Genomic DNA, 23,166 nt, shown 5'->3' with positions numbered 1-23,166 from the left:
AGAAAACACAGAAATAGTCACCTAATGAACACACATTCAAGTTCAAGAGGTGACTATTTCTTGTATGTTTATTGTCCTGCTTATTGATGGCAGAGTTTGGTGTTCTATTTTCAACCTCATTGCATTTCTGCAACTTTTGTCTGTGTTCATGGGATTTAAAGGCCAAACACAGAAAGGTTGCAGAAAGTCATGATGCGTCTTTCAAATCACCTTCCATTCAACTGAAATAAACTTTCCACATTAAAAGTGTCGACAGTGATGTTGCTGAAGTACTCCCAGTGTGAAGGAGACTGTGGATTATTCAGACACTGTTCAAGGATGGGAGACATTATATAAAATTGAAGCCCATCAACAAACACTGAATCAACAGTCACAAAGTTTTATTCATGCTCATTTAATCCCTGTGTGAATTATATCTGCTGGCAGTAGCTTTTCATCCAGACCCAGATAAAGCAATCAAGTGCCAGACACTTTGGTTTTTGTCCAAAAGCTTCAAAACTAATGGCAATCCTTGGAGTGCTGGCTGTTAAAAGTTAATTATTTCTTTACAAGTTTTGTTTGTCTCTTGCAAAGCACTTTGAAATATACTTCATGTGCAAGGTTGCAGAAATAAAGTTGAGAGTACTGACTTGTTAAATTATCAGCCTCTGCTACGGACTAAGCTGAAGGGCTGTGAACATGACATAAATACAACTCCGGCAACCTAAGAGACAGGATGTTTCTCAACGAGTACTATGGGTCAGCTTCTGGTTTCAAGACACCGTTTTCAGAACAACAAAAGTAACGCAGGATGCCAATTTAATGACACAAACAAATCTAACTGGAGTTTTACAGGTTACTTAAAGTGTTGACAATCAAAATACTTGATCTTGATTGGATGACGTGAAGTCAAGTCCATCAACAGAGCACTCTGAGAACAACCAAAGCTGGCTAAAGTGGTTCATAAAAAAGCAATATTTAGAATAGAACAAAGAAAAAATAGCATAGAATCTCTATGTAGATGAGAAAAGAAAAAGAAAAAAAAAAGACCCGTCCAAACTTATGTTAGATATGCGTTTTCCTAAATGCTGTAATACTGGCTGAAGCATAATGGAAACCCCGCCCCAAAAAAACTGAGATAAATTGGAAACATCAGGAATTAATATTAAAAAGTCAGAAGGTTGGAGCCACTGATTAAATCCCAGAGATTGTTTGAAACAAAGGACGTTTTGATAATTAATGCCTGTGGTCGTCCTTTATTAAAAGAGATAATTATATTATAATGTACCTCTTTAGTGATGTATCCATCTTTATTGATGTCATAAAGGTTGAAAGCCCAAATGAGCTTTTCCTGCACTGTTCCTCGCAGCAGGATCGAAAGCCCCATAACAAAATCCTGAAACAGAAACAAGAACTGCTTACACGTGTACAAAATATCACACCAGGAAAAAACAAAAAGAACAAAATAAACAAAACACAACACACATCTCAGATTTCAAATCCCACGAGGTCAACAAACCAGCCTTGATGCCTCTACGTTTCTGCTAGCGCACACAATCCATGTTGGTTATTAATTAGAGATGAATGATGAAGCAGCAAAAGTGGAGGCGCCATAAATCAAAAATACCTCATTATTCAAATGATCAAAAAGCTTATGCTCTGTGTGGGACCCCACAGGGAATCACTGTGTTTCTGCAGAACTGACCGAGCAAAAAGCAAGAGGGGGGGCTTCAGTTTGGAGTGATGACAGCTCCTCTGTCCTAATAAGCAAATATCTGTCCCTCATAAATATTAATAAAATGCTGCCAGCATCACAAGTAAACTTGGCTGGGTTGAATAAAAAAATGATAGAAGAGACATTTTTGACTTGATTCTTTGGAGAAATCCAGCTTTGGCGTACTGATGGACTTTATAATAAACTGTCAGACCCTACAATTAAGTCAAATATTATTTGAGTTCCACCTCTACTACTTCAATTCTTTACTATGACGATATAACTACAACCAATTCTTATTTTTGGTCCAGCATCTTGCTCACCTCAAAGCTCACAGAGCCATTGTGATCCGTGTCAAACGCGTTGAACAGGAAATGTGCATACGTCGAAGCATCTACAAAGAGGAAAAAATACACAAAGTCAAAAATCATTCGTGACCATTACAGCCCATCTAACATCAAAAGTAGCACCGTCTGGTAAGAAAACAGTTCAAAGCCTTATTATTATGCTCTTTAGTAGTTATTTGTGCAGCTTCAAAGAAATGAAGCTCTTGTAGAGAGAAGAAGAAAACACAGACTGGGAGCTGAGAGTTTTCTCCTGGTTTCCTGTGTGGAGGAGCTTCTGTGTTTACTGGTCTGCTTGTCTTCTCACTGAGTGCATGAATCAAAGCCTTCTAATGCTTCCTCTATTTTTCCTTGAGTGGGAATTATAATGATGAAGGCTGACGGCTGCACATGTAAAATATAATCTAAATTTTTTAAGCTTTTGCTTTGGTTGTAATTTAAGTACACTGGACTTGATGAGACAACTGAATGTATTAAAACACAGAAAATGGGACATGGTTACATCCTACTCCGTACCTCCTTGTGGAAAAAACTGTGCGTAGATATCTTTAAAGGTTTCTTCATTGACGACGCCACTTGGACACTCCTGGAAGACAGGAATTAACAAAGATCGTTTCCCAATCATAACAAAGACTGTTTTCCAGTTTGAAACTTTGCTTCAGTTGTAACGCGTTTGCACTGAATTAAACAACCTCCTCTGAATGGGAAAATTTTGATTCTTTTTTTTCCTCACTTTTCTTCTTTCTGTGCATCTTTGTGCAGACTATAATCCCAACCTAAGACCAGTGGCATTCAGCTGCAAACCCTCCGCACCGCAACAGAGATTTTATCTAGAGCCTTTTGAAGCCGCCCACCTTTGAAGGTGGCATTCACTGAAAAGACATTTATGTAACGCCTCCAAGAAAGACACTTTTGTGCCATTTTAGAGAATCAAAGATATTGCGGATGACCTTGGTCAGAAGCAGAGCGCTGATGAAGAAAGTTAGTTTTTGCAGGCTCTGTTTAGCTTCTCTTGCTGCAAATCTGCAGCACACTGAATATTTAAGATATAAGGAACTGAAACAGAGAGAACAAGGTCAATGCTTGTTCTCTCTTGAGAATTCTTGAGATTTTTCAGAGTGGAAACCATTTTGTTTCTTGCATGTAGAAATAACCAAAATGGAGGTAGTAGCTGTAAACTAAACAGCAGCATAGATCACTGATGGAAGAGTTGCTGCCATGTGATTGGCTAATTCACAATTGTCATTACACAACTACACAGATGTACTTACAAAGGTAGTAAGCAAATACACACCACAACATGTGGATACAAGTTTCCCAGCAGAAGGCTTGGCTCATTGTCTGTAGAAGAGGATGTCAGCTTACTGCTTAATACCTCAAGTTGGATTCAATAGGACTGCTACAGAAATGTCAAAATATGATATGATACAATGATTTGCTCATTGTATCAAAGGAATAAACATTAGTAGGAAAAAGAGGTGTTGAAGCCATTTTCTGCAGGCAATGCATATTTTCCCCCAGAACTAGTTGTGAAGCATCACTGTTCTCCCAATTTCTAGAAGCCCGAAAACAATCAGATTTTTCTCTGGCGAAAGAAAAGCAACAATTAATTCTGCTGGATCATTCTCGAGAAAGGTTGTGTGCCGGTCAGATGCTTGAACATTGACAATTTTGTGAAATAAAACAAGTCTCAATAGCTCAAAAGGAAAATCAACCAATGCAAATTAATCATCTTTTTCTCCAAAGTGAATAAAACATTATATTTTTGTAAAAACAGCTTTGATTTGTGTTTAGATCAAAGACAAAATTAGATGCAACACATTTAAATCCGTTTAAATGAGGTTACTGTGAAGAGCAGTGTTTGTCACTGGCTGACATTCTTTATGGATGAAGATGAGCTGGACATTCATAAACACCAAAAGAATAAAAGTAATTGAAAAATAGAAAAAAAAAAAAAAACCCAACAAAGTTTGGATTCAAGTACTTGGCTGTAAGGTTCGGTACAAACTGGAAAATGTGAATCTATTTTCTCTAGAAGGTTCGTCTAATTCCTTTCTCGCACTAGCAAATAATTGTGTTCATATTTCACCATTAGAGAACCCTGGGCAACAATGGTGCGACTGACGAGGCGAAAAGGGGAAGAAAAGCTGCTGCTCTGATGTCAGACTTCAGTTTGCTAAACATTAGATTCAATAAACAAGACGGAAAGCTGCCAGGAAAACATCGTTCTGCGAACAACCGAGACCAAAATAGAAAGCTTTAAGGAATCCTAAAGTTTGGAAGAAGATTAGACTGCATTCCAGCAAACACAGGGACATCTGTCTATAAGCTAAATCTCATAGAATAACTAGGAAGAAGGGCAACCTGCCTCTCCTAACAAGAAAGAATGAAGTTGATATTTTAGATTGACAAAAAAAGAAGTAACAGTAGATTGTCTGCAAACCTGAAGTGACAAAAAGCCAGACCTTCTTGTCACTTTGAAAGCTGACAAGAAGGTCTGGCTGCTTGAAAGAACAATATAAATCAAAGATGACAGATGACTGAAAACCTCTGAGATTTTCCAACTGTAAAGCAATGCTGCTAAGAAAATCTTTGAATATAAGAAATTCTGACTTAGCCTCTTTCCCCTTGCTATTAATTATGTGTGGTCATAAAATGTAGAAAAAAGATGGAGAAATAAAGAAAGTAAAGATGAAACATTGTAGTTCTGCTTTAAACAAGTGTTTTGTGTTTGGAATCTCAGAGAATAAGAGGAAGTTCTCTTCACAATTCCTCTGAGACCCTTTTGTGTCTAACCCACTTTTAGAGAAAGGATTTTTTTATTTTTTAGGTAAGACAGAAGTCAGGGAAACCAGGGAAAGACAAGTCAGCTTTAATATTTTCAGACTGGAGCACACTGAGACATTCATTTATCTGGCTATTTTCAATAAAGTCCCATACTGATATCTTCTATTTTTGCTTTTGTTTCAGACTTGGAGCATCAAAAAAACTTCATTATAAACAGAGTAAATGCAAAATGCAGATTTCAAACGATGTTTAGGGTAAAAAAAGATACCCATAGCACATTTTTTTAGAATACATTTTACTAGCCATCCTAAAGACTGTTTACTGCAGAGTACATAGAATCAAGACAATCCTTAAACTCAACTTGTCTCACAGCTGGAAGTAGGACAAAAACTCAAAAAGCAAACGAGGAACATAGTTACTAACATCTATCGGTTTGAAAAGTGTTTCAAATGCATTTCCAGGAGAATCGAGATTCAAGTGGACAAGAGTGGGAGCATTTTTCAACAAATGGAGGAAATATGAAACAGTGAGCGTGTGAACTTTTCCATGAGACGGCCTCGTCTCATCCTCAATGAGACGAGATGAGACGAGACGGCCTTGACGACTCATCCAGGAAGTCCCAAAGAATTACTGGCCTCATGTGACTTAGCTGATCTTGATTCAAACAACAGAGAAACAGAGACTTATCAAAAATTGTATTAATCACAGTTGATCATGGAGAACACAAAGACCTGGCTCACATTTGCATAAAAAATGATCCAAGTGATTTTCAAGACTTTTAGGATATTATTCTGTGGACTGAAGAGACAAGAGCTGCACTTTCTGAAAAGTGTGTTTCTCACTTCAAAAGGTGTGAAAAAAAAAAGCATTTCAGAAAACACCATCCAAGAACTACTGACAATGTGGTGCTACTCATTGAAGCATAATTTCTTCTCTCTATTAGAAATACAGAAGGAGAATATATTGCCTCTGCTTTGTGACCTCAAGTTCAAATTTCAGGACAGGAATAATCAGAAAGTTCATCCCTAATTGTTTAAAACACAGTGAAGGTTTTGTATTGGCCTCCAAGTGACAGTTTCAGTTCAAAAACATCGAATATGACTGAACTAAAATCCTCCACAGAGATATAAAAAATCATAAATGCTTTTTAACACCTGGGCAAGTTGATGGCAGAAGGGCGTTTAGGCTGCTTAAACATGACTCCCAGTCAGAAATGATGTTACTTTAAAAAAGGCTTGGATCTGGCCAGCTCCGCATTACATTTTATTTATCTGTTTAGAACATGATAGCTGTATAAAAAAACAAGGAACACAAAAGACACAATAATCTTAAGATGCTTGAAAAGAAGTAGGAAGAAGTAAGAAACTTATGAACTTCTACACAATAAACTCATACAATATTTTTAGATGGACCCTCATTATTAAATCAAATAATAATAATAAAAAAAAACCCTCTCAACTTCGTATGTCAATTTTAACATAATTTGTATAATTTGAGGATAAAAAAATTTGAGCATCTAGTATTTTGTCCAGAGCACAGTTTCCCATTGGCCAAATGTGAATGAATATTTTAGAGATGATGGGATGTTTACCCGCACAGTTTAACCTCACTTCAACATGCACTTTAGATTACAGCTCACCACACCATTAGCACTCTAATGTATCCTGCTAACGTAGCCTTGCTCTGGGTCTGCTGGTTCCTCTGAAATGTGTGGCTCTTTGTGACAAACATTTTGGGAGCCCGAAGGTCAGCAATCAGAGTGATGTTTTACCGTACGACCCCGATGACATAATTCATCAGCGGTTGCATTTTATATTTTTATTCTCGTGACGATGCTAGTCGGAGAGGCAATTTATCAACTGAGTGCTGCCCGCTGGTCATCAAGTTATGATTCAGTGTTCTTGCAATTCAATTTGAGGTTAACGGTAATAGCTACATCGTCACAATTGGCCACATCAGGATAGCAATGTTCTCATAGCCTTGTTTTGAATGTTTTTAATTTTGTAGTCATAAATGTAACCATAAACCAAGAACAAACAAGAAATGACTATGTAATTAATTTAGTTTTCTCATATCTCATTGACATTGTCAGCGATTACAAGGGACTCAAAAAATTAATCTGTAGGCCTATTTGTGCAGGCGCGACGTCTGGGAGTGAAATCACGCTGTGAACAAAGATATCAGGAACAAGACAACACAAATTGAGAGCTCTTAGTCAAGTGCTTCAATTGGTGACCTCAGGTGATCTCCAGGAGTTGAGGTCAGAATCAGAGGGCTTGTTTTGTTCCCCATTTGGCTCATTTCCAGATCTAGAGCCAAAGCTCCGAGAGGCTGCTTCATAAAGTCACCTGTCAAATTAAACGACCTCCGTCTGCCACCTGCATCAGAGGCATTCGATTTGCCTCGAATCTTTGGACAACAAGGACAAAGAGGCCAAACTTCTCATCATGGGAAGCCGGCCAGCTTCTATTAGTCTGCTGCCCTGAAAAGCTCTCCTTCACTCTGCCAATGACACCAGAACAAGACAAAGTGGAGCTGTTTGTCTCCAGGGCTTCAACGAGGGAGAGGGATGAAAAACATTCAGCAGCAGTAATCCGAGCGCCATCACCATTTGCTTCTTTACAAAGACTTTTGCTCCAGCATAATGTAATTATACAAGAGGGATAAATAATGCATAAACAACATGAAATATTATTTGTACAAACTATGAAGTTTAAGTGGAAAAGAAAAGCCTGAGAGAGACTGATAATGCCAAGTTTACCATCCTTTGGAGGAACGCATCAGTAGATTGGCTTCATCGTTGTTGCTCTCACAGATATATGCAGCAACTATGCAGAGTGCTTGAGCAGCTTTGAGGCGGGCTAAACAATTATTGTTTCAAATTGTGCACAATTCACAGTTGTATTTTTTGCACTTCAAAGACATTATAATCACCCTGTAAATTATTGTGCAACAACCTCAATTCATCAGCAGACTGTGTATTTGGTACTTAAGTGGGAACAACTTGGTTTCCTCACTGCATGTGTCCCACAAGTGAGCGTGTTTGCAGTCACGTCTTGAGTCAAAAGTAGATATTGCAATGCATCATGGGATATGAGCAAGTGCTACTCGATGCTCATGACTTTCCTCTTTAGGACTGTTAACACACACCTGCATCCTCCTGACCATCAAACTGCCTAAAAGCGATGTGATCTCAACTGCAGCTTTTCCATTTTAGTTTCTATTTTGATAAGAAAAAAATGAAACAACACTATCTGTTATGATTTTTCATACACCATACTGGGTTTAAATAAATTTCATAATGACTGGATCATCTGTAATACATCCTGATACATTAAAACAAGGATGTAATTTATTATTAAATGCTTTGAAATATCTTTTTTCATATTTTATCTCCATACATAAGCTGGGCTAAAGTTCTATATTCACATCTGACAAATATTTATAATTATTGACATGATTTAGAGCAGTGATGTCAAACTCCAGTCCTCAAGAGACTTGTAGTCCTCTACAGCTTCTAGATGTGTCCCTGGTCCATCACACCAGAGTCAAATGGCTGAATTACCTCCTCAGCATTTGATCAAGTTCTCCAGAGTCTTGCTAATGACCTAGTTATTTGACTCAAGCGCGTTCAATTGAAGACGCATCTAAAAGGGGCAGGACAACGGCCCTCGAGGGTTAGAGTTTGACACCTGTGATATAACTGCAGAGGCGAAAGTAAATCACAGAGTCCAAGATGCTTGAGATGAAAGTTTTCACATCACCTGCTGATGTTGGTTCACTGTGTTTTATAAAACTGGAAATCAATGGAAACTTAAGAGATTTTGTGGTTCTCTGATGACAAGCTATAGGAAGACGCTAAATTCAATTTCACACTGCACCATGCCTGGTTTATCCTCCACCTTATTGATGTACTAGAGCGGCCAGAACCCTCACTTGACCTAAACCCAATAGATTATCTATGGAGTATTGTCAAGAAGGAGACAAAAGACACCAGAGCAAGTAACTCAGATAAACAGAATAAAAAAAACCTGGATTTGCAGAAGAACAACAGGCTGATTTATTCATTTAAAAAGAGCCAAGAGTGAATGCATACTGTGCTGTATGTGGGGATACTGTTCAATAGGCTGGCATTTCAAATCTAATTGGGTGTAGAGGACCAAAAAATTGTGCTTTTTTAATTATTCTTTTAATGGCTGACAATTTATCTGCTGGTTCTGTGTCAGATCAACAGTAATCTGCCATGACAAATGAAGAGTAATATATAAGTAAGGTCATTTAAAAATAGATCAATGCTAAAAGCACATTTTTCATCTCCTAACTAATGGGATCGGGAATAGTCCTTTCTATACTTATCCAGACTTGGGAAATGATCAAAAGTAATTCCAATATTTATCAGTGTCTCAAAGACTGCAGGGATCCTGAAACTCTAACCTGAATTACTAATAAGTAATCTGAACTATTTATCCAAAATACAGTTAATAATGTAAAGTAACTTTAAAATCCTCAGATTTTGAAGTTACAGCTGAGCTTTTATAACAATTGGTGCAAAAGTGCAAAGAAAGCAGTAAAGAAAATTAGGTGTATTAGTTTAGGGATTTGAGAGGAAATCCTGCAGTCAACCTCTGCAGTGGAGCTTGTAAAAGAATAATTCAATAAAAAAAAAAAAAAAAATCAAAGCCAGGCAAATGTTTTAAATATGTTGGAGAGAGGGGTGTTGGAATCGAGACGAAAGACTAGTGTTGTAGATAATATATATAGCGTAGCTCCACCGTGGGTCTATCACTTACATTCTTGAAGCCGCGGTAAAGGATCTGGAGCTCCTTCCGGGAGAATCGTGTCTGTGCCTCGAGCTGCTCCAGGCCCTCGGGGCGATGTCGGACTGCAGAGAGTTCCAGCTCATCTTCAACGCTGTCTGAAAGGGAGAAGGAGCCAGCGGTCAAACTAGATCAAACCCTCACTGGAATAAATCTGATCTGCAACCAGGAGAGCAAATATACAGCGCTCTGCAAAACTATCAATGACCTAAAATGTTTTACATTTTAACAACACAATCCAGGGTTTTTTTTATAGACCAGCAAAATGAACAAGTGAATAGGAAAGAAAATTAAATGCGTACGTTTGCATTCGACCCCCCACCTTCCACCAGCGATTTGATACGCACAAATAAGATTCAAGCTCAAAATATAAGTCAGGTTCTTTGTTAATTGAGCCCATATGTGTTTAATGTAACATTAGTACACAAACATTATGAAGATCAAGGAGCACAGCAGACAGGTCAAAAGACATTTGTGATTAATTTTAAAGCACAGATGGGATATGAAAGGCCTATAAAATCCAGTTTGGTTAAATTAGAAATAGAAACATTATAAACACATAAAAAATAAATGAAGCAAAGTGGTGGCAGCATCATGCTGTGGGAATTATTTTCTTCAATAGAGTAGGGAAGTTAGTCAGAGCCGATGGGGAGATAAATACAGATCAGTCATGGAAGAACATTTTTAATAGCCTGTTAGAGGTGTTAAGATGACCTAGTCAAAGTACAGATCTAAATCCAAGGGACAATCGGATTGAACGTGATTTTGCTCAAATAAACCGGCATAAAATAGTTTGTTGCAAACTCCAAAATATCTGTAGCAGCTGTTTTAGCAACATTTGACCACCAGGGGTTGAACGCAAATGAACATTTTTTTTATTTAGGCAACCATTTTCAACGCATTTCAGGAATGTGAAGATGTTCACATTCCTGTTGTATCAGATATTACATCTGATACAACTCAAGGCACAGGAATATTGTACTTCCTGAAAAGTACAATATTGAGGATAAACATTTAGCCATAAAATGCTGTACATCTGATAAAATACCTTCTGGTAGTCTGATGTACCTTATTTTATCAGGTTTCTCATCGAGCCTTTAATTAAAAACAAACAAAACACTCCTTTCTTCTCTAAAACAAATATGATATCAGAAGTAATTAGTGTAGATGAGACCCCTGAACACAAGTCAGTGTGGCAGAGAGCCGCTGGATGAGAGTGCACAGTAATAAACCCCGAGGAATGCTTTAATGGGCTTATTATGATGGCAGACGCTGTCTGGGCACTGTCACTGCTCTGCAGCGTCCTCGCAGCGCTGCGCTCCACTCTCATACACCTGAAGTGTGACATCCTGTCTAAGTGCCTCATTAGCATCAAAGAGTTTTGCTGCACCCAACAATAAAAGGCCAAATATTCCTGCAGACCACATTTCACCTGTTGCTGTGGAGCAAAAGCAAGGCTGTCAAAGGCGATGTTTCTCTAAACCTGGTCAAGATGAAATGGAACAAAACAGGTAGCACCCATAGCATTTTGAACATTCAAGCATTCCTTTTATGTTTGGAAATAAATCTGCAAACATTTCTCAGTGAATTGGTGAAAGGCAGATAACCAAAGCCTTGAAGGCCACAAAGAGAAAGACAGAAGAAGGCCTGTAAAAATCATCATAGAGAGAAAAGCCACTTGCTTTGATTGCAGGAGGATGGCTTTTTGCCTGTGGAGCACGGCAAGAGCCTCATGAGTCGAGCTCTCACCCCTCGCTTGTGGACAATCTGAGGGTAACCTGGGAAATACAGCATCATCTCTCGTGGTTACCCAGGCAACAGCCTCAAGTGCATTTGCTACAGGAAGCTACAGGAAGCATGCAGGAGATGAGGGGTGCATTAATGCTCAAATAGACAAAATTGGCCTCTGATTTTTCAGGACAACACTGCAAGTATTGTGAACAGTATTAAGGTGACAGCTGGTGGCGTAAAGACAACGCTGACAATAGATGGTTTTAAATAAAACTGGTGACTGGTGGGTGTGTTAGTTTTACTACAGCTAAGCTGCAAATTTAAGCTAGCAAGAGAGGGAGACTGTATTGATGACAACAGATTACTGTCAGTGTGCTAAAACACGATTCATTAAACTTTAGATGCATTAAATTTATGAAGTATGTCACATCGAGCTGTCCAGGAGTTGTTCTAGTTTCTCAAACTTCCAACATGTAAGATGTTCTTTTCCTGAAGTTCTGATTTACTTTTATACCAGATGTAACAAAAAGCAAAAAAAAAAAATATATATATATATTTTGTTATTCCACAAAACATTTTACTAAAAGTCTCCAACATGTTTTTGGTCAAACTGAGACATGTTCCTGATCTGTTCTTGAACTACTTTAGATTTGTGCTTAAAGTGATTTTGGAGATTTTTGAGATATTTTAGCCTACTTCACTTTGTCATGCAGGTACTACTTATTTGATTTCTTGATTGAGGTTTTTCTGTCACTGTGCTGAAATTGTTCACATCTGGCCCTCAGCACCAAAAGAAATGAGTACATAAATAGTTAAAATGCATAGCATCCAAGCATTCAAACTGAAATCGTACAGTTTGCACTGAGCACCAAGTTGTCAGTTTAAGCAAGACTCCTGTTTAAAAGCTAACAACACCATTTCCCCTCCTACTCTGAGCCATTCTTAAAGATTTAGTGCGTCTCTAATGGCACCCGTGGATGCTCAGATAAGGCCTCTGGTGCTTCAAACTACTCCTCAATCATTTGGTGATTGGTGAAGACAAGGGCGGAGGGCACAGCGTGTTTGTGGCTAGTCAACACGACGCCAGGAGTGCTGATAAACCTCTACAAACCTGAGCTATAAAGAGGTGTCGCAGAAACAATTACCTCACAGAGTAGAGGCAGTGAAAATTGTCTCATAAATCTGGAGTCTGCCCGGCGACATTGTGGAGGTTTCAGGGAAAAGAGAAAAACTTGTCGGGAGAAAAATGACACATGGAAAGGTGAAATAATCTAGACTTCATATTATTCCTTTGTGAGTATGCTAAGTCGATTTGTAAAAGACTACTTCAGCTGAGTATAATATAAACTTGACCAGACTGGCGTCTCATTCCAAAACAACTAGACTTTGCAGGTTCTGCTCAGTGTGTCAACAGACTAAAAGCAGAATTGGGACTGGCACAGTCTTCATAATGATGAACAGGACTGTTAAAAAACAAACTTCTCTTCCTTGAAATATAGTCCTGTTACTTCAGTTGAAGGTTGCTTGATAGCACAGTAAATAATAGTGCAGTAACTCCAAAGGTTAGTGGATAAAACTCATAGGTTCCTGTTACTTCATTGCCAGCTTTCTTTCCTAACCTGATTGGAGAGGACACGTCTCACTGCCTTCACCGAGACTGAACTGGACAGATGTTCATTTTATAACAGAGATATATTAGTCTTGACAGCTGGCTGGCTGTATTCAGAAGCATTAGGTTACTACAGAGGGACATCCGTTCAAATTTAAAGCTCAAGGACAATGTGGCAGGGTTGGAGATCAAAAAAGGAGGCGAGAAGAAAAATGCTGCATAAAATGTTGCTCCTAAAAAAAACTAAAGTCAGGGTGGTTGATAAAAAGCCAAACCAATACCAGGGACACTCAGTTTCATGAAGATGAAATGAAAATTCAGCTGGTGATATCAATTGGTCTTGATAGAATCCCCAAAAACCCAGCCTTTTTCAGGTTGTTCAAAACTACAACACTCTTTGGTGTATAAGTATCTACAGAGAGAGAATGTTTCAAATTTAGCCATTTTTAGTGTCACAACTTAGACATCTGCAGCAAAAGAGAATTAAGTGGTAGATCTGGAGTCTTCAAGATCTCCTAGATGATAACGCAACACAGCAGCCTTTTCCTCACTCTCTCAGGTGTTCAGTCTGGATCCCTCGAACAGTTTGCATCCAGGGGATACTGTTGTGAGCCAGGAAGAGCCCAAATCTCCTAAATTCATCACGTCAGTCTTACATGTCTTGTCACTTTTTGTTGCAAATGTCTGACTTTACAATTTGTTTCTGTTTTAGTGGCTGTTATTTAATAGCAAACTTTCAGGGGGAGGAGCAAAGAAGGGGAACAAAGTCTACAGCCTCTCCAAATTCGAGGACCTGCGCACCAAAATGAGCACACGTTTATTTTGGATGTGTGCTCGTTTCTGACTTTACAGAATTTCCAAAATTTTTTGGAAATTATGTGAAATTAATTTAAAAACTTCTCAGTTTTTCGCAGTACATTTTTACCTTTCTTCTTCTTCTTTTATCTGCGATGGTCTTAACACTTTGATATCAATCACCAATGGATGACAAAATATCACAATCCTAATTAATATCATAATACTAATGAAAATCATGTCATTACAAATGAAGCCTTTATTTGGCTTTGATTTTGACTTTACTCCAATATAACATTGGATTGACAATTTGACAAATGCCAGGTCTTCAGTGCATCTGGGACAAAATCTTAGACCAAGTAATCTCTACTTCATAGACCTACATAAATTTGACTGGTGCATCTCTAATAAGGACCAATAGGGGGAGAAAAATAAGGCCTTTCTTAACCCCTCTGTGGGGTTAATAAAGGCCGTCATGAGAGCAGATAAACAGTACAGGTTGTCTAAAGTTTGTCTGTTTTCCTGAGAAACGTCTGACAAAGTGTGTGTGCTAAAGTAGAATTACCCTGATACTCTTTCCATTTTGATATAAAATGGCACAAAAAGGTGTTGTCCTGAAGAATCCGTGTTAAGGGTGAGCAGATTCTAAACATGTTTTAATTATTTAGTTGAGAACTGCAAACAAATATCATGCTGTACTTTTGCCTTCCCTGAAAGAAAAAAACAACTGATTGTTAGACCTTTTTGAGTGGCAGCTCTTTAATTGGACGTTTTAGCAGAATATGCAGCTCATCAAATTTATAATTCAGTCACTTCTAAGCAACAATGCTGCCCCAGCCATTCTGCCATGCAGCACTGTGAGAGAACGAGGCTGCGAGAGCCCCATGAGGGTCTTAAACAAAGAAAAATCTCTCAGCAAAATCTAATTACCACGGGACACAGTGTAACCAGCTTTCTGGTCTACAGCCATAAAGCAGTCTACCACCAGGCGATGTCATCTTCCCCAACAAGCCAACAGAACTGCCTTAAAACCTAAAAAAAAATTGGCATTAGAACTTTCCCCCTCTCTCCCCGTCCCGGCTGAGTTACTGTCTAGAACGTCATAAATCAGCTCTCAAAGGTAAGGTCGAGCTGGAGGGTAAAACCTTACAAGCCTTAAATCAATGTCACAACCCCCCCGAAAAGAGTGGCTTTTAAATAATACATACATTTACATCAAGCACAAACTGGAATTATTCAAAAAGCTCCTTAAAAATCAATAAATCTTGGATCAGTTCTTATGTCGACGTCCACGTCTTGATGAACGGTGCTGCTGAGCTTGCAGCTTCAGCTTGAGATTTAAACCTCTTTTTTCTTGCATATTATGTATTAATACTGTGGGCAGCTAAAAAAGCATGCATCAGCTCAATACAGTAAGTACAATGGCCTTGGTTCAGCCCGGGGCTCAAATCATATTCACCGAATGAACCGTTGACCAACAGTGAGCTGTTCTTATACTTTAATTTCAAGTCTGGAGTGAGGCACATGTTCAATCATTTTAATGAAAGGTACAAAAAGCACTGGAGTAGTCTTAGTAGTCTTTAAGTCAGAACAAAGGAGAGTTGAAGTCATAAAAAAAGTTTCCTTTCCTTGTTTTAAGTTAAAATGTTAGTTAAGTCTTTACTTTTGACATTTCGCTCATTTTCTGGACATCAGTATTGTCATGATGAGGTGTTTGCTTTACATGAACACAAAACTCACTCGTAACATTGTGACGTTGATGCTACATACGTAGGTGGTGTTAAAATCAATTAAGATTGGAAGAGATTTAGCAGTAAATTAACCTGTCTCCAATTACAATGTCATATTTTAATTAGAGTAGTGTCACAAGAAACTGAAGGACGGAATCGATTTTCTGACATTTACACAGCAAAAAGCTGTGAGCCCTTGATATGCTCCTGATGGCTCCTCATCCCACTGATGCTGACAAACCGATCTAATCTCAACCTGGGCTCACTCCTAATATAGTCGGTTCTGAGTTCTGGCAGTGAATCACAGAGAAACAACCAGCTGAGGTTCTGAGGCTATCGGGCTCATCACGGCACTCTGGTGCTCATTTCCATTTAAGGGTGAGCTGAGAAAACAGTAGAATATTGGATAGGTGATGAAAAGGCTGATTATAGTGGTAGTTTAGCTGTCCTCAATGTGTTCAGGACTTAAATGTGTCAAGACTCAATAATTTTTGTTGTTTTGTGCTTCCCTGATGTTTTCATTTCCTTTAGGCCCTTCACAAACCACAGTCTTTATCCAAGACGAGTTTTGTAATCAGGCTTTGGGAATCGTTGGCACAAATCATCTCTCAGCTTCTTTCTAGGTTGCCAGATGACAAGCACTGGCAACCAAAAATGTCTTTGCGATACATTGCAGTAAGTAAAAATTTCCTAAGGGACCTCACTCCTGACAGTGTCGGCTGACCTCACTATTATAACAAAGAGTTCAAAATTCAATATTAGTTAAGCATTAATATTGAATATTACGAGGCAGTGATTTATCTTAGCATAAGAAAAATATTTTTCAGCAAGGTACATTTTATATTTCATCCACCCAGTTTGACAGAGGACCAAAAGCAGACCAGCTTCATGCATGTACGATTAATTTACAGCATGATTCCGACGAGGCTCTGATTGCAGCTGGGAGGGACAGCTCAGCGCAGAGTTGGCTGCCAGTGAGTGTTTTTGCACATCAGCTTAGAAAAGGCTGCAATTTTTGTTAGCAGCTTAACTTCTGAACGATTTCTTTCCTTGCTGCTTTATTTTCAAACTTTAGTAACTTTTACAACAACTTTTACAGCTGCTGAATAATCAGATCTAAGTAATCAGAATCCTAGTTGAAGCACAAAAAAAGCTGGTGAGGAATCATAGGACAGGTCTGATCAATGCAATGCCAAAATTATATAGATACATATTTGCTTCTTATCAAGAGTATATAAATAATTATTGGTATATGACTTTCAATAATGCATAAAGATTTTTTTTTCCAAGAGTGATATGGATTTTACAGTTATTTTAATATCTTATCAGATGTCTGTCTCATTTCCCATCAGAAATAAATGTCTTGAATGGAAAAAAAAGTTTGCAGGCACAGGAATAATTTTAATTTAGATGTTCCTGTCTGGGACTATTGAGACAATCTGCTATAGCAGCAATTGTCAGCTTTATTTTTGAGAAAAGAAAACTTTAAAAACTCAATTTGCTTTTGAAAGATAGTTCTTTGATTAATAGATATATCAAGTATGATTAATTATTTTATCTCAATAGTTCTCAATCAGGTATGAAAGTCGATATCTCAGCTTCTTCCTTTTTCTTCTTCAAACTCCCAGTACACATTGTCAAAGTCAAAATCATAGAGTTGCTTCCTGACAAAGTCACTGCACTTGCAAAATCAAGTGGATATCAAAATTATACATTTTTTTGATTAATGTTGAGCAATTGGCTTCAAAGCAGCTGCTTGGTTTTGTCCAACATGTTTCACATTAAATCAGAACAACAATAAAATGTAATAAAATTATCTGATTGCATGATATTTAGGGTTGCAGCTAACGAAGCAGTCATCAATAGTTTCGATTTTTAATTTAGACTCCACCATCTCTGTAAAGGTCAACATGGCATTAGCAATAGCTTCCGTGGGAAGCCATGTTGTCAAATGACGAGATGCACAAATGCAGAAGCAAAACCATCTGGTCCAATTAATTCTAACTGAATCACCAACAGCCTTCAGACAGGAGCTCGGCAAAAATCAGGATTTACTCAAAAGGCTGTTGTCTTTTTCAGTAAAAAAGTAAAAAGGAGGAAATGTGGCAGACACTTGGCAGCTTGCAAAGCAGCTGATGAGTCTGGCAACCTGCACTGACAGAGTCGTCTCTTTGTGATATCAAAGTGACCTGAAGGTCTGATGTTTCACGGGCGCTACAGGTACAAACGATCTCAATGATGAGTGCTAAAACGAGAAGGATTTTGTTTTGCGGAGCCTGTATTGCCTTTTTGTTCACATAAAGCCTCGGTCAACACCCGGCATTTTCCCACAGATGATCCCTCGACTTCAGGCATTAAACATAATAAGGGGGAAATTTAATGATTATGTAAATTGTGCTTACACTTGTAGGTGAACCAGAAAGAATGGAAATAATGTGGCAATTAAAGTGTTTTCTGTTCAGAATTTAAAACATCAGCACATTTGATCCTTTTGGACTTTACCAGTAATGCAAAACTATGTCATATAATGCATCATCCCAGCACAAATCTATCTAATATAATGGGGTTGTTTGCAAATATGATTATAGGTGATGCATTGTAGCAAAGCTGGATTCTTCTGATCTGCTTACAGTCAGAAAATAAAACAGCAGGCTTCGTTGCAGTGACAGACTGTCCCGAAATGTAATAAATTCCTCTATCGTTGTGCAAAACAGTTTCTTGCACTGCGAGATAAATGACAGCCAAACATCCAGAACACCAAAGATGACAACAGCAGACACGACACTTTGGATTTTTGGAGCAGAACATTCATTCATGGTGATATGAGAAAAGTAATTTGAACACGGCGAGGAGCTGCGTAATAAGAAAGTCTGAGTTCAAGATCAGATAAATCAGACAACCCAAGGAGGAGGATACAGACATACCATTTGTTCCTATTTGGTGGGCCAAAAAGAAAAAAAAAACCCTAAACAAATAAAACAAATAAGCCTCAGAGACTGCAGTCTGGTGAAGCGGTATATCATTGCTTTTATTTAATAAAAAAAATCTCAGAGAATAAAATTGTAATTCATCTGACTGACGGATCAAAAGGAATGGAAAGCAGAGTCTCTGGTGTGTACTAAAACCAAACAAATTGAGAAAACTACAGAGATCACAAATGCAAGTACAGATATTTACTAAAAGACACATTTACTTATCTTAGGACACAAACTTTTATTCCTCGCCATCTGTAGTCAGAGACGAGATGAAAGGCAAATTTAATAACTTAGAATGTGGGAACACTGGAAAGAGGCAATTACCACCACTTAGTTCCTAGTTCCCAGAGTTGAATGTGTTTTGGAACAACATGTGCGTCTCAACCACAAAACAAAATCAATGGACGCCGGTTGAAAATCAGTGTCTTTATCCACAGTAAAACAAATATACAAGCTGAAAGGCCAAGTAGAGAGGAATAAGCTAGTACTGCAACGGCAGCATAAAAAGCCACTTTATGAAAGCAAGTATTAAAATCTACGTTTTTGAGACAAAATTCAGGTGTTTGGACATCAATAGATATTGGATGCTTTGGAACATCATCTAAACTGACAGCACTGTGTTATGTGGATATTTTGATGCAAGAAATATTGGAGCATTTCACAACATAATGAGTAAAAACTTTGTGTGGAAATAATTGGGAATCATTGAAGAAAATCAACCATGAAGTTAAAGCTAGTGCTTAAATGGTTTATGACCCCAGGCACTGATTTTTGACCCTAAAGTCAAAAACAATTGTAAAGTATTTTAATTAGTATTTTAATTATATTTATGTGGTATGAGCTAAGGGGCAAAATTTTTTTTTAAACATTTTCTTTTCAAAAATACTTTTTCATTGTTTTTTTTGGGGGGGGGGAAATTATTAATTAAAAAATTCTCCAGACTTTTCAAAACTTGGGAATATAGTTAGCACTGCATTATCCACCACTAAAGACAGTGTACGATCCTTCAGAGATAAGTGGGTATAGAAAATAGATGGCTGGAGGTCTTCAGTTGCTGTTTCTTTTTTTTTCTACTGAAGACAGACAACAGTCATTTTGATGTATAAAATAGCGCAGCAATTTTTCTTTGGACTATCTGTTGAGTTGTACAGTTGTAATAGTTTTTAATGTTCCAAGCATTGACAATTTGTCACATTCTTCTGAGCACACAGATTTCGAAAGGAAACTTTCAAAATGACATTTTTAAGGCTTATGGCAGGCATTAATATGAAAAAGCAGTCATTTATTCTCAGATGTGTGAGACTAACTTTACTGAAGAACGGTCTAGAGACTTGGTATCTCAAGGAAAAAAGCAGTCTATGATTTTAATTGCAATAATTTGTCACGTTGAAGTGCTTCAGTAATAGTCTGTCGCTGAAAAACCTTTCAGCAGGTACAGTGGGGAAGGTTCTTTGCCCTTTACACAATTCTTTCCAAGACTGAAAGAGAGGACATCGCTGGAAGATGTTTTATCAAACTAGACTTTTGTGCTTTCAATACAAAACTGATTAATAAAGAAAGAGGCATTCGGTCTGATTTATTTTCAAGTGTGTCATTATTGTTCCAGAGTCTGAGAATAAACCTTTCCACTAACTAACGTACCTTTTACTTTGACAGGACAGAGCAGTGTTTACATTTCATTAAAAACTGCTTGAGATCCCAAAAAATGTCCTTCAGAAACTCGTTTCAACCAAAAGACACAAATTACATTGAGTGGCACAACGCAACTACCACGTGGAAAATCTCAACTCAAAAGTCTCCAAAAGCAAAACTAAAATGCCATAATGGTGAATTGTCCTGTATTACGTGTTTTGACAATGAGGCTTTTAAATTGTCACTACTGTTGTGAAGAAAAGGTGCAATATGACAGCCTGATTTATGCTCTGTAAAATCCAGCCAACACTCCTCCAATTGTCCCCTCTCTTTTTTTTAATGGTTATTACTTCTTTATAGAGAAGTAGAACTTGCCAAAAGTAGAAAATTAACAATTTGATTTGCTGATAAAACTTTAATGACATCAGATTAATAAATTAATATCCAGCCACTTATTTTCACGTTAGATTTCATGTCATGTCTCAGTTCACATTGTTACAGAAAAACAGCGTGGGCTGTAAAATATCGTCCCATCTATAAAAAAAAAACACAGATCATAATCAGCAGTAAGGTAGGCCAATGATTACTGCATTATGCATGAGAACCCATGTCCTCGGTTTAATATGGAGAATATTCTTGCTTGATTTATGTGGCAACCTGGTTATTCATATCGCCACGTAATTAACACAATGGGCATCTCAAATGATGATTCTGGTTGTGGAGACTTGATAGAAGCTAAACAAGAGATCCATTCTAAGGTGGTGAAACATTTGATTGGTTTCTCTTCCAGTAACACCATTAAGACCACAATCATCTTCTTCATCTACACCTGCTGCATGAGGTATGAATTAAGCTCAAAAACAATCTCATGCTTAAAATCTCCAGACTGTGCTTTAAATGCAATGGCACATATATAAAAAAAACATATATTCATACAGATCCTGCACAAGAACCCATTGTCATAAGCCCACTTATTTAAGCAACTTTTTCGTAGAAATTCAAACATGTCTTATGTAGCCACTGGCACAAGAACTAAATTTTTACAGACAAGCCCAGGCTTATGCTAGATAATTGGCTCTGATGCATCTCAAATTCCTCCCCTATCAGAATCTATTATTCGTGATGTTTTAATCAAAACTGATCGCTCGAATGATGATGTTCATCTTCTCTTTTCTGAACTAAACTGACAGGTCTCTTCCTTTCAATTAGTTTTTTTCCTTCTATGTCCTTCATGTGTCTAAAGACTCCAGAGGGACCTGCAGCCAGGACGCTCAGACAAAGGTCAAATCGCTCCTCAAAATACGCATCATGGAAAACAGCCTAAGGGTAATCGAGCTTGTCGGATTGGCTCGTGGGTGAGCATTCGCAGGTTGTAAGAGAGCTACTTGCAAAAAAAAACAACAACCCCCAAACAAACTCCATCTTAAACTCAATTACCTGTTTTCAAATCTTTTATTAAGCAAAATGCGATGCCAAGATAAACATCCTCAGATGGATGTATGGTGAACACAAACAGCTGAAATATTAAAAGCAAACTCAGTTTACAATGATTAAAGCTTGACTCGAAACAATCGCATAAAAATGCAGCAACTGCACTTAACAAAATGAAAAAATATGGGTGTGATGTTTTATTGTAGTGGGTCTTAAATCTATCACACACTGCTTACTTTTAACAATATTAAACTGAACATGAACGGCGTGACAATCACAGTGGGTTACTGTGTTTGAGACAAAGCAAAGAGCAACTGCAGGGCGTGCTATCAGGAAGATCTGATCATCTGTGACATGAACATCGAACCTGATTGATCACGGTAAATACCAGCAAACAGCAGCAAAAAAGTCGTTGCATTAAAATGTTAGTCTTTAGGCTTTTAAACTACACTGAATGCTTAAAAAGTAAATGGTAAATGGATTAAAATTTCTGGTCATAGAAACACTGTTGCAATTCCTGAATGACAATTTTCATCATCTGTACCCAAACGGCAAAGATAACATGGATTCAAAAACTGTGCAGGCAGTTTGTCTTTTATTTTTTCTTCGGGTTATTTCCACTTCCTTCTTCTCTGACTTGAGCAAACATAAAAAGTAGCCATCCATTCTAATACTCTCAGTAGATTTGTAGTGTGAATGCGGGTATATGTAGGTCGTAGTGCTCCTTGTGACAATGTACATGGTGTTTATTGTGTCGCCAAGTGGCACAAAAGACTCAGAAGAAAACAGAAGAACAAAGCTTGTGTATAAGCAAGAGATCTCACTTTGATGTGAATATTAGGTTGAACCATGTTTGTTCTTTACTCAGTGAAAATACTTGCACTGGATAGAGTATCCAGAAAATGTAATCAAGTAAAGTGAAAGGCACAACGCAGTAAAACTACTCCCAGAGGTACATTGTGTAACTATCTACCTCTGAACATGTGTTCATGCTAATATCAGCACACAGATAAAATGGCAAATCTACCTGGGTTGGTTGCCTCGTTTATCTCCACGTCTCATCCACTCAAACACAAACAGGATAGACTGTCTCTAAACATGTTAGAAAAATTAAGTAAATGGTAGCCAGTAAAAAAAACAAAAACAAACACCATCATTTTCCACACCAAGTTCAGGAAAACCAAGCTGCAATTGCTTTTTGACACCATTTGCAATTCAGACAGTAGGAGCATAAACTCGTTTGCTGCCTGTGTTTACAGTTGAACGCTTTGGTGAGTGCAGAGTCTGATGCAACAACCTTGTTGAGGTTCTGAGAAAATAAAAGCATGTCAGTGAAACGAGAGACTGATGATAAACTTCCTTTCCAGTCTTTGCAGCAGAGGAACAGAGGAAAATCCATGCTGGAATTTCAATGTGCTTATCGGCTTTGACTCAATTTTTACAAAGCGTACAGTTTCATTTAGCAGCCGACTGACGCTATACAGTAATCTGAGCAATGTAAAACACATGGGGGACATGCTTTTCTGCTTGCTGCCTCTGTGCTGTAACCATTTCAAATCTGAAGCCCAGCTGTGAAGCCCCCCAAAACATTTACTTCGCTGGGGCTTTTCGAGTACTATCTT

At 37.9% G+C, this 23,166-nt stretch overlaps 1 protein-coding gene across 5 annotated transcripts in view; it reads right to left on the bottom strand.

Moving 5' to 3' along the window:
- kcnip4a (potassium voltage-gated channel interacting protein 4a) overlaps positions 1–23,166 on the bottom strand; it is a 133,151-nt gene that overhangs the window by 2,562 nt on the left and 107,423 nt on the right. For 4 of the 5 annotated variants that reach the window (XM_055051036.1, XM_055051039.1, XM_055051038.1 and 1 more), the window contains 4 exons: positions 9,615–9,739; positions 2,554–2,623; positions 2,017–2,087; positions 1,268–1,375 (listed from right to left, as the gene is read on the bottom strand). In XM_055051036.1, the coding sequence (XP_054907011.1) occupies positions 1,268–1,375; positions 2,017–2,087; positions 2,554–2,623; positions 9,615–9,739 (374 nt within the window). Of the gene's footprint in view, positions 1–1,267; positions 1,376–2,016; positions 2,088–2,553; positions 2,624–9,614; positions 9,740–11,323; positions 11,420–23,166 lie in introns of all 5 variants that reach the window. The other variant, XM_055051040.1, reaches the window with a different exon arrangement.

This window comes from Poeciliopsis prolifica, unplaced genomic scaffold (assembly GCF_027474105.1).
Source record: "Poeciliopsis prolifica strain line A6 unplaced genomic scaffold, Auburn_PproV2 SCAFFOLD032, whole genome shotgun sequence".
Taxonomy (NCBI): domain Eukaryota; kingdom Metazoa; phylum Chordata; class Actinopteri; order Cyprinodontiformes; family Poeciliidae; genus Poeciliopsis; species Poeciliopsis prolifica.
The sequence above is the reverse complement of the archived record's forward strand: the minus strand, read 5'-3'. Positions and strand labels throughout refer to the sequence as shown.